Source organism: Acinonyx jubatus, chromosome C1 (assembly GCF_027475565.1).
Source record: "Acinonyx jubatus isolate Ajub_Pintada_27869175 chromosome C1, VMU_Ajub_asm_v1.0, whole genome shotgun sequence".
In the NCBI taxonomy this organism is placed as follows: Eukaryota; Metazoa; Chordata; class Mammalia; order Carnivora; family Felidae; genus Acinonyx; species Acinonyx jubatus.
The window spans coordinates 665,679-677,998 of record NC_069381.1 but is presented as its reverse complement, the minus strand read 5'-3'; the positions used below and the strand labels follow the sequence as shown (position 1 = coordinate 677,998).

At 54.5% G+C, this 12,320-nt stretch overlaps 1 protein-coding gene across 1 annotated transcript in view; it reads left to right on the top strand.

Moving 5' to 3' along the window:
* The window catches only part of NADK (NAD kinase), a 31,955-nt gene that overhangs the window by 12,824 nt on the left and 6,811 nt on the right, over nt 1–12,320 (top strand). Inside the window, 2 exon segments of the mRNA XM_027060715.2 lie at nt 6,183–6,401; nt 7,869–7,952. Coding sequence (XP_026916516.2) covers nt 6,183–6,401; nt 7,869–7,952 — 303 coding nt within the window.

Here is a 12,320-nt window from a genome sequence, read left to right as displayed (position 1 = left end):
CAGTCTTCATGGCGTCTCCACCAGGAGTAGATTCCAGCTCAAGAAGTCACTTTCTTTGCTCGTTCGTAAGAAACAGATCCTCATCCATTCAGGCTTTATCCCAAGACCACAGCGATGCAGTCACCTCTTTAGACCACGCTTCCGATCGTAGTGCCCCTGCTGCTTCTACACACTTGCATCCTTCCTCCCCTGATGGCTGGACCCCCTGAAAGTCCTCCATGAGTGCGGGAGTCCACTCCTTCCAAACTCCCATTCGTGTTGGTATTTTGTCCTCTTCCCATGAATCACAAGTGTTAATGGCATGTGGGATGGTGAACTGGTGAACCCTTTCCAGAAAGTTTTCAGTTGACTTTGCCCACATCCGTTAGAGGAATCACTATATGCGGCAGCTAGAGCCTTGTGAAACGCGTTTCTGTAATAATAAGGCTTGAAAGTTGAAATTATGCCTTAATCCAGGGGCTGCAGGATGGCTGTGGTGTTTAGCAGGCATGGAAACACACTTAACCTTGCTGTACGTCTCCCTCAAAGCTCTGGGGTGAGCAGGTGCACTCTCAGCAGTAATTTTTTTTTAATTTTTTTTTTAATCTTTATTTTTGAGAGAGAGAGAGAGAGAGAGACAGAGCACGAGAGAGAAGGAGACACAGAATCCAAAGCAGGCTCCAGGCTCCAGGCTCCGAGCTGTCAGCACAGAGCCTGATGTGGGGCTCGAACCCGTGAACCGCGAGCGAGATCATGACCTCAGCCGAAGTCGGACGCTTAACCGACCGAGCCCCCCAGGCGCCCCTGTCAGCAGTAATATTTTGAAAGGAGTCTTTTTTTTCCTGAACAGTAGATCTCGACAGTGGGCTTAACATATGTAGTCAACCATGTTGTAAGCAGATGACTGTCATCCGGCTTTGTTGTTTCTTTTCTAGAGTGGAGGCAGAGTAGACTTAGCATAATTCTTTAGGGCCCAAGGATTTTCTCCATGGCCACTGAGCATTGACTTCAACCAAAAGTCACCAGCTGTGTTACACTGGTGAGAGAGTCAGCCTGTCCTTTGAAGCTTTGAAGCCAGGCACTGACTTCTCCTCTCCGGCTATGACAGTCCTCAGTGGCATCTCCTAAATAAGGCTGCTGCACCGACATTGACAGTTTGTAGCTTGCCACAGCAGCCTGATTAATGACCTCAGCCCGATCTGGAGAACTCGCTCCAGCTTCTGCAGTGGCACCTGCCGCTCTTCACCTGCAGGCTCACGTGAGGGAGGCAGCTTCTCTCCTCAACCCTCATGAACCAACCGCCGCTGCCTCCCAGCTCACCCTCTGCAGCTTCCTTGCCTCCCTCAGCCCCCACAGACTTGAGGAGAGTCGGGGCCTTGCTGTGGATCAGACTGCGGTTTGAGGGTGTGTTGTGGCTGGTTTGGGCTGCAAAAGGCCGTTTTGCTTTCTCGTCTCTGTGTGTTCGTTCACTGGAGCGCGCTTTTAATGCCCTTCGGGATCTCTTCTTTTGTGGCCATGGCTCCACTGTTTGGGGCCAGAGGCCTAGCTGTCAGCCTGTCTCGGTTTTCAATGCGCCTTCTCACCGAGCTTGGTCATTTCTAGCTTCGATTTAAAGTGACCCTTGGGTCGCCTGGGTGGCGCAGTCGGTTAAGCGTCCGACTTCAGCCAGGTCACGATCTCGCGGTCTGGGAGTTCGAGCCCCACGTCAGGCTCTGGGCTGATGGCTCAGAGCCTGGAGCCTGTTTCCGATTCTGTGTCTCCCTCTCTCTCTGCCCCTCCCCCGTTCATGCTCTGTCCCTCTCTGTCGCAAAAATAAATAAACGTTGAAAAAAAAATTAAAATAAAGTGACCCTTGATCTCAGAGTTGTGAGTTCAGGCCCCACTCTGGGCGGAGCCTACTTAAAACAGACAGACGTTTGACTTCTTTCACTTGGACACCTAGAGGTGATTGTGGGGTTATTGATTGGCCCATTGACAATGTTGTTGTGTCTCAGGGCAGGGAGGCCTGAGGAGAGGGGGAGAGACGGGGAGCCAGCCAGGCAGTGGAACCTTCAGGACACGCACAGCACTTACCTCTCCAGTTTGCTGTCTTAGGTGGGCGCAGGGTCGCGGTGCCCCAAGAGACTTCTAATTGTAATCTCAGAGATCGCTGAGCACCGTGACAAGTACGGTCATAGAGAAAAAGTTTGAAACTGCGAGAATTACCAAAATGTGGCTCAGAGACACAAGGTAAGCCACTGCTGGTGGAAAGTGGTGCCGGGAGACCTGCTCGCCACGGGGTCACCGCAGACCTTCAGCTCGTAAGAAACGCGGTGTGTGCAAAGCACGATAAAGCCAAGTCCTATGAAATGACTTACGCCTGTATGTGGTGTGAGGAAAGAACTTAACGTTATTCTCTTAGACGTGGCTACCAAGTTTTTCTAGAACTATTTGAAGAAACGATCTCTCTGTCGCATCACCTCGACCCTTCTGTCGAACATCCATCGATTGTGGTTCAGCCAGTGGAGCAGGCGACTCTTGACCTCAAGGTGGTGAGCTGCAGCCCCGTGTCGGGTGTAGAGATCACTTGATTACAAATAAGTAAGCACATTTTTAAAAAGAGAAAAGAAAATCCATCGATTGTATCCGTGTGAGGGCGTCATTGTGGACCCTCTTCTGTTCCTTCAGTCTGTGTCTGTGTCGGTAGCACGCGGTCTGGTTACGGTACCAACCGCGAAGTCGGGTAGTGTGCTTTTCCAGTCTTCTCTTTATCCCAGGTCCTCCACATTTGCATTTGAGTTTTAGAATCAGTTTGCCATTTTCTTTGGAAAAGTCTGCTGGGTTTTTGTGTGTGGGAATTGAGAAGAGTCTATGTACCGGTTTGAGGAGACCTTCAACTTCTCCACTCTGGGAACAGGGCGCGTCTCTCCAGTCACGTGCTTCCTTCATTTCTGTCAGCAGCGTTTTGTAATTTTCAGCACACAGGGTTTGCACCTTTTACTGTTATTGAGGTGTAAGTGGCATGTAACCAACTAGTTTCAGGTGTACAACGTAACGATTCGGTATCTATATGTGGCGCAGTGACCACTACAGCGAGTCTAGTTAGCATCCCTCACCACACAGAGTTCCAGATTGTTTCCTTATGATGGCAGCTCTTAAGCTCTTTTCTCTTAGCAACGTTCAAACATCCGCTCTTATTATTAGCTAAAAGTCTCCTTGCTGTATATTACATCTCATGACCTAGAACTCAAATTAGGTTTTGTACCTTTTTTGTCGACCATATCCCTCCATATCTTATATTTCAGTGCTATCGTAAACGGTGTTTTTAAATTTAGATTTCTTATTGTTTGTTGCTAGTACACAGAAATATAGTTGACATTTGTATATTGATTTTTTTCTTCTGTAACCTTGCTAATAAAGTTATTAGATGCAGTCACTTTTTTTGTAGATTCCTTACGATTTTCTACATAGAAGATCATGTCATCTGACAGTACAGGTTTTTTTTTAAAGTAGTCTCTGCACCCAGTGTGGGGCTTAAACTTACGACCCCGAGATCAAGAGTCACACGCTCCACCGACTGAGCCAGCCAGGCACCCCTGACGGTAGAGTTTTACTTGTTTCTTTTTTTTCTTTATGCCTTGTACTTTGTTTTCCTGCCATATTACACTGGCTGTGGCCTCCAGTACAGTATCGAATAGGAGTGGTCATACCAGACATGTTTTTGTGCGTTTTGGTTTTTATTAAAGATTTTTTCGGGGCGCCTGGGTGGCTCAGTTGGTCGGGCGTCCGACTTCGGCCCAGGTCATGATCTCACGGTGCGTGGGTTCGAGCCCTGCATCGGGCTCTGTGCCGACAGCTCAGAGCCTGGAGCCTGCTTTGAATTCTGTGTCTCCCTCTCTCTCTGCCCCTTCCCTACTCACACTCCATCTCTCTCTGTCTCTCAAAAATAAATAAACATTGAAAAAACAATAAAAAAAATTTTTTTTCATATATTTGGATAAAACATCAGTGTTTCTCAAGCTAGGAGGATATTAATCTAGGGTAGTGTTGTCAACTCCAGCTAAAATTTAGAATCACTTGCGGAGCTGATGCCAGGGCACCTGCGTGACTCAGTCCATTAAGCATCCAGTTCTCGATTTCGGCTCAGGTCACGATCCCAGGGCTGTGCGTTGGAGCCCCCACGTCAGGCTGTGCGCCGACAGTGTGGAGCCTACTTGGGATTCTCTTGCTCTCTTCCTCTGCCCTGCCCCCTATGCATGCTCTGTATCAGGATAAATAAACATTGAAAAAAAAAAACCAAAAAACTGCTGATGCCTCTTGGGACACCTAGGTTAAGCATCTGACCCTTGATCTAAGCTCAGGTCTTGCTCTCAGGGTTGTGAGTTCAAGCCCCAAGCTGGGCTCCATGCCCAGCATGAGGCCTACTTTAAAAAAATTGCAACAAACTACTGGTGCCTTTGGCCTGGGTTGGGTGTAGGGATTATTTTCCGAAGCTCCTCAGGGGGTTGGAAGGTACGGCCAGGGTGGGAGTGCAGGGACACCGTCACCTCTGACCTGAGCACCGAGGCCCCTCCTGTCCGTGGGCTCTGAGCTTCCCTCGTGCCTCCTGCCCCCCAGTGCCAGCCTCTGCTGTCCTCGACCCTTCTGTGGAACGCGTGGCTTGGTCATGTGTGTTGTCATCTCATTCCCGCTCCCTGTGAAGCGGGTTGTGCGGCTGGTTCCCCTGCTGGGTTCCACCCGGGGTGCCCCCTTCAGGGGTCTCCCTTCTTGAGGAGCTCATCCCGCCTGCTCTCCCCCAGGGGCCCCGTCGCCCTGGCCCTGAGGGGGGCTGGCCACGGTTTGCGTAGACCACTGCCCGTGTAGCCCCTTGGTCTGCGCTGCCCCCAGCATCTTCCTTTCCCCCAACTCTGCTGTTCTGCAGATTGTCCTGCGTGCTCATTTCCGCCTCTACTTTGGTCACCTCTTCTACCTTTCTTAGGCTTCTCTTATTCCTTTCCTAGCTTGACAGGGTTAAATCTCAGCTCACTACTCTTCATCCTCAGACACTTCAGCACAGCTCACTGGAGCAGCCTAGACTTTGGCTCGTGTTTACATTATTCTTGTCGTTGCGATATGTTGTGATGTTGGCTTGATGTTCGTTTTGAACCGTGAGTCGGCTAGGAGGAAACTCACGCGTTCCCGAGTGTTGCAGGATTGTTTCCTTTGTTCCTACTTTTTTGTCTTTTCCTGATTTTATTGTACTGTTGTCGGAAGATAAGCTTCTCTAACCTTCACTCGAGTTTGGAAATCGAGTTTTCTTTAAGACTAAAATAGGTCAGGGGGCGCCTGGGTGGCTCAGTCGGTAAAGCATCCGACTTGGGCTTAGGTCATGATCTCGCGGTCCGTGAGTTCTAGCCCCGCGTCGGGCTCTGTGCTGACCGCTCAGAGCCTGGAGCCTGTTTCAGACTCTGTGTCTCCCTCTCTCTCTGACCCTCCCCCGTTCATGCTCTGTCTGTCTCTGTCTCAAAAACAAATAAACGTTAAAAAAAAATTTTTTTAAAAAGACTAAACTAGGTCACGGGTGCTTGGGGGGCTCAGTCAGTTAAGCGTCTGACTTGGGCTCAGGTCATGATCTCACCCTTCGTGGGCCTGCTTGGGGTTCTCTCTCTCTCCCTCTCTCTCTCTCTGTCTCTCCCCCTGCTCGCATTCTGTCTGTCTCTTAAAAATAATAAATAAATGTTTAAAAAAGCTATTAAAAAAAACTAAAATAGGTCAGTTTTGACAAATGTTTTATTGGTGCTGGATTGAAAATTCAGGCTTGTTCGCGGGGCCTGGGGCCCACTGTGTGTCTTTCTCACTGGGCTCAGTGAGTGTGTCCAGGTACCTGTCCCGCACTGAGGGGCGTGTAACACTGTACACCCTCAGTTACTGGTTTCTCCCTCGGTAACGCGCCATCTCCCCTGCCTGGGACCTCTCCTCCCAGTTGGCCCTTCTCCTCGTCTGTGGGAGAAACCTGGCACGGCCCCAGCAGGTAGTTCTTTCTTGTTCTTTGACCTTTAGATTCACTAAAAACCACAGGCAGGTTCCTGAATTCTTAAATATCCTTCGGGTAGAATGGGATAGAAAGAGACTATCTCAAGTCCTTTGGCAAATAGGACTGCATTATGCATGCATAATGGGTGCATGCGTGTGTGTATATGTTGTTTTGTGCATATGTGTTCACTTACTTTATTTGTTTTATCAAGGCATCAGTGTTCTTCTGATCCAAGGCCTCATTTACCCACCATGGAAACGGAACAAGAGAAAGTCAGCGTGAGCAAGGCGCCTGGCACAGACTCGGCCTCTTACCGCTGCTCCGCATGCCATGGGGACGAGGCCTGGGGGCCCAGCCATCCCACCCGGGGACGGGCCAAGTCCCGCAGCCTGTCTGCCTCACCCGCCCTGGCGAGCACCAAAGAGTTCAGGTACAAAGGCCCCCCTCCGGCCCCCGTCCTCACCCGCACACTCTGACTTCCTAAAGCTGTGACCGAGGTTCTTTTCAGGAGTGGATGGATGCGGATGGGGCAGTGGATGCTGACTGGTACGTGTGGGCGGCAGGAGGGGTGGGGCTGGGTCCCAAGAGCAGGGGATGGACGCCCACCTGGCGCGGCTCCCCAGATGGCACCAGCACAGCGTGACTGTCCTTTTCTGCCTTAACAGCCAGTGCCCGCGCTAACTCTGGGTGTTTGGGGGTGTGGGCACTGCCCCAAGGCGTCAGCAGGCCCCACACTGTGGCAGGGCTGGTGGAGGGCTGAGCGTGGCCGCGGGGTGCCCTACCCCCGCGAGCCTGCCGTGCGTGTCGTCGCACAGAGTGCTCAGGCCACAGCGCTCAGAGCTTCGTGTGGAGCGGCCTGCCGGGCGGCATTGCGATGCGCCTGTGGGTGTCGCCCTGGCTTCTGGAACAGTAAGTGTGGTGAGTTTCAGGTAGAAGCAAGCAAGGGTCACATCTGTCAAATGCCAGGGGAGATTTTGGTAAAAAGCGGGTAGTTCTCTCAGGAGAGGGGGACGAACCCGAAGCACCCTTCTCTTGGATGGCGCACAGTGCTGGTACGGTCTTCTGTGTGAACAGCTGTAACCCACACGCGTGGGAGAGGCGGCCACAGCACCGTGGCCTTGGCCTTGGCCTTGGCCTGAGTTTTCCGTCGGTCTGCTTCCTGGCCACCGCACACAGCGCAGGGATTTCGTGTTCCCGGCCGGACTGCTTTCGGTTGTTTGGTTTTGTGGGGTTCAGTCCACACCCTTTCTCGTTCAGAGACCGCAGACCCTGGCATGGTGACAGAGGTCAAGGGTAGCCTCTGCCTGTGGGGATTGGCGGAGGAAGGAGAGAGGAATGTGCCCAGTCATCCCGGTTCTTGAGCAGCGAACTTAAATTAAACACTCGCTGAGTAAGACCCACCGTGACCTGTGTTTCCCTGAGGTTCTCATAGCCCACTCCATGCGCTGTCACCATGGGGGTGTCCTCCTCACTCCCTCGAGTTTTAATCTAGATTGTTAATGCAGATCATTTTAATCTAGATAATTCAGGGAGGGCCTCTCAGGTCTTGATTCCCAGGTATGGACCCGAGGACTGGTCCTCAGACAGACGCGGTGAGAGAGACTGCTCCAGTTCAGATTTCCAGACCTGTCCCCGGAGGTCGCCTTCCCTTTTTCTGGGGTGGGGCCTGGGCACCTGCGCTGGTTTGGGGTCCTTTTCCTAAGGAGCGCTCCGGGTGCGCCCCAAGCATCTCTGATTGCTGATGCTGCGCAGAGAGTTGTGCGAGGCTCAGAGGCAGCACTGCGCACCACCAGGGTCCGTCGCGTGGACGCCGGGCAAGGGATGGAGCGCACATCTTTCTGAGGGTCTGATATCTGTACCTAGGTCTGCTCACCTGCCGTGTCCCCTCTCCACACAGGAGGACACGCTCTCTGCACGGGCCGTGCCCGGTGACCACGTTTGGACCAAAGGCCTGCGTACTGCAGAACCCCCAGACCATCATGTGAGTGCTGGGGTTGCTCCTTGGGAGGTCATGCTGTCGCGGGATCGCCGCGCCGTGGGGTGTCCTGACATGGGGACTGAGAGGTCGACTTGATGAGTCAGCAGGAGCCACAGGGCATCTCCACCGGCTCCGACGGACGAGGGGCCCCACTGCCCTGCAGACAGCGGACGGGGGTCCGGCCAGGCTCTGCTTCTCAGGCACCGCAGGCCGGGTGGGCTTCGACTGTGATCTTTAGGGTTACTGGTTTGTTCTCTATAGTAAAAAGTCTGGGAGGAATCCGGTATATTTCACACGCTACACTGGCTGGGTCAGACATGCTTCTCCTTGAATTATCCTTTTTTTTTTTTGAGAGAGAGACAGTGCACGTGTGAGTGGGGGAGGGGCAGAGGGAGAGAGAGAACCTTCAGTAGGCTCCACGCCCAACACGGAGCGCGACTCTGAGACCGGAGCCGAAATCGAGTCAGACACTCAACCAACTGAGCCACCCAGGCACCCCTAATTATTTTTAAAATACAGAGACATCAGTTGGATTTTTCAAAAGCCTGTGTTCGCTTTTGAGAGACACCCCACCATACGGGTGCGGCTGTTCCTGGTGCTCTGGGTGGGGGCGTGTGGCCAGGACTCCCAGTGCCTCTGCGGTGGCCACGAGGTGCCCAGATGAGACACTGTAAAAACTAAGCAATCGAGGTTATTTGTCTGGACTCTCAGTGAGTCTCCAGCTTCTCCCATCTAGTACTTGGGGGGTTCCAGAGGGGCGAGAGTTTTGTGCGGGGCTCTGTGAGATGGTCTGGGTCTGGTTCATATCTCGTGAAAAACACACACTTACCGATGTTAGTGCTTTCTGTTAAACAGTCGGAATTCCATCCCACCCTGACCCTTGTGCCTTGCACCTTGTGACGAGCTTCCCAGCCTCCCTGCAGTCCAGGCCTCTTGAGGAACCCCCAACGGGACCCCCTCCTTCAGGGCGAGCTGTGGGGATCCCACATTTTACACAGGGGTGAGGCCCGTGGGCCCAGGTGTGCTTCCACGACTGACTGGTCTGGGGGTCTTTGCTGTCTGTGACACAGCCCCAGCAGTGGGGACCCCAGGTTTCAGGTCACAGCCCTTCTGAACTGGTTCCGGGCGGTCAGCACAGGGGACCAGGACGGCACCGATACTGCCACCTCCAGGCTGCCCAGGGAATTGCTGTGCAAACTGGGACATCTTGTGACCCATGAAACCCACTGATGTGGCGGCCCTGCCTCTTGCAGACTCTGGGGGCCAAGCCTGGGCGCTGGAGTGAGGCCTCAGTGTCTCTGCTCCATCCAGGTGCTGTCTGCAGCCAGGCTCAGGACGCAGACCTCTGCCCATCTGCCGCGGCCCCTCTGGTACCCCTCAGCCCGCTCCGTGCAGCAGCCCCGTGGGCAGGGGGCCCACCCAGGCGCCCCCAAACCCAGAGCCCCAGCTGCCTGCTGCTGCTCCAGCCCCGCCTCTCCCATTCCCCAGGCCTTCCTGTGTGCTCTGCCCAGCCTGGCCCCGTCTTGGCCTTTCACCAGCTGCCTGAGGGCCCCTCCCTGCACTTCCTGGTCTTGGAAGAACTGTTCTCTCTCCTTGTCACTCAGTTCGGCCTAAGTGCCACCACGAGCGGCCTCTCACCGTGCAGCCTTGATTAGCTGTCATTTACTCCAGCTGAGCCACAGTCCCCCCCGCCCCCCCCCCCCCAGAGGGAGGTGTGTGTGGGCCTTGTGGGCCTCAGGCAGGTCAGATGGGTGGTTCAGTGGGGGACTCCAAGCAGAGGGGCAGATACCCCAGAAGTGCCCCTGGCGCTGCAGGTTGGGTTTGAGGAGTGAGCAGCCTTCTCGGCCCTTTCTAGCCCGTGTGCTCAGCACAGTCTGGTGGGACTGCCACTTCTGGGGGACAGGGCTCCTTTTCTCCACCTTGTACCTGCCCCTCTCCAGCGTGGAACCTGGCTGGGGCGGGTCTCCGCGTGTCCTAACCTAACATCTTTCCTGATGTGTGAAAACAAGATAGCGCAGAGGGCTGGATTACAAAGAAATTTTACTTCCTGTTTTATTGTCTAAAATTTCACCGTGAACGTGTGTGCGTCTTCTCTTATGTTGAAACGTGTGGAATTGCCAACAACTGATTGCCTTTGGCTTACTAGGCAGTGGCTCAGATTGGTCAGGTGTCCTTGACTCCCATCTGACACCCACAGCCTGTGTGCTGGGGAAGGGTCAGCATCCCACCTTGCAGGTGACCCAGCAAGAAGCTGAGTCACGGTTGGCGCCCAGGACGCACTGTGGTGGCTTCGGCTGGGCACAGCCGAGTCTGAGGGCCAGAGGGGCCGCGGGCCGTGCCCACCTGAGTCAGCGGTGAGGGGGCTTTGACCTGGGCAGCGGTATGCGAGCCGCCCTTGCTTGTCCTGAGGCCCGCAGCCAAACGGTGACCGTGCTGGGGGAGCGCACCCCCCTCCACCTGACCCGAGGCCTGACAGCTCCTCCCACGGGGCCGAGCCGGTTCCACGGCCCAGCTCGGATTCCTGTGTGGCTGGGACGTGCCACTGCACCCGGGGCGCTGGACAGAGCACGTCCCGACCTCTGAGGGCGGCCGAGCACTACCAGCCAGCTTAGTGGGGAGCAGGGCCCCTCAGGTCCAGCTTTGCCGTTGAAAGTGATCCCAACGACTTTTTGTTTCAGATACATGATTGGCCAAGAGGATTGTGTGAACGGTGAAGAGATTAAATAAGATTTGTTTGATTTTTAACTTGAGGGAGCTTTTTGGCCTTAGTTGTTTTATACAGCCTCTCAGAAGTCACTCTCGGACTGTTGGGCTTTCAGGGCCGAGGTTGCAGAAATTAAGTTGATAGTGCAAATGTGCAGTGGAGAGTTTTGGGGGCCGGTGTGACCGAAATGCTATGCACAAAGCAGCGGCGTCCTGCTCGTGAGCCATGCGTGTGACCTGGGCGGGCAATGAAGCTCATAGAGGATGTTATGAGCGACCCCTCCCTTTGCAGAGACGCCTGGAAAGGGTGAGTGACGGTCCGTCAGTAACCGGATGAGATCGGAAGCCACACCTCTCATACTGCTGGTCTGGGTCGCGGTTTTGGAGGTTATTTGTGGGGCTCTGAAATGTTCAAGGGAAGCCTCTGCCCCTCGAGGCACAACTTGGAGCAGGTGTCTAAGTTGGGGACTTGGTAGGAAAGGGAAGTCTTTCTGCCGACATGCAGTGCGGCTTTGAGGACTTTGCCACCCGGCTGAGGGTCGTGGCCGGCCTGTGGGCACTCTGCTCCCTGCAGCTCCTTTGCCACGTGAGTCCCAGCCGGTTCCAGGTGGGTGGGGATGGGTGTTTGCCGAGGCTTTACCAGGAGCCGGAGTCCCAGCTGGCAGGGGGGGGGGGGGGTCTACCCCCTGTGGGACGCTGTGCCCTCAACGCAGACCCACCACCCATGCACCACGGTGTGCACGGCCTCCCCGCGTCCCCTGTACCGGCCGTGACTGAGTCCGAGCTCTGGGAACCCGAGAGGGCAGGGTGCTCGAGAGCCGTGTAAAAGATTAGACCCTGGGGTTCCTGGGGGGCTCCGTTGGTTGAGCATCCGACTCTTGATTTCGGCTCAGGTCGTGATCCCAGGGTCGTGGGATCGAGTCCCCTGTTGGGCTCTGCGCTGAGTGTGGAGCCTGCTTCTCTCTCTCTGTCTCTCCCTCACCCCCCTCTTTCTGCCCCTCTCCCCAGCTTATGCATTTCTCTCTCCCAAAAGGAAAAAAGAATCAGACCCTATTATTTGCGCAGTGTTCAGTTCACAGAAAACTGAGGTGAGGCTGCAGAGATTCCCCTGTGCCCCCACCCCCACCATCACCCTCCCCTCCGAGGGGCCGTGTGTGGCCGCGGACGAAGGACGGGGACATGGCGTGGTCTCCCTGGTCTACAAAGGGTCACTCGCTGCTGTGCTCTGTGATTTGGACAAAGGTGTAATGATGTGTGGTCACTACTGGGGTCACACTGAGTAGTTTGCCCTATGATCCTGCCACCCACCTTTTTAATTTATTTTTGAGAGAGAGAGAGAGAGAAAGTAGAGAAGGATCAGAGAGACGTGGGGCAGGGGGGAGAGAATCCGAAGCCGACTCTGCACTGTCAGCATGGAGCCTGACTCGGGGCTCAAACCCATGAAACCAGGAGAGTTGGACGCCCAACCGACTGAGCCCCCCAGGGGCCCCTGCCACGCAGTTTTTAACAGTGTGAGTTTTAAGTGTAAAAGTTAAGGGTCACCTGAGTCGTTCATGCCGTGGCGTAGCTACAGGGCCACATCCCTCCCATACAAGTCCGTAGGAAGCCTGTGTCCTGAGGCGGGGGGGGGGGGGGGGGGGGGGTCTTCAGTGGTCCCTGGGGACAGAG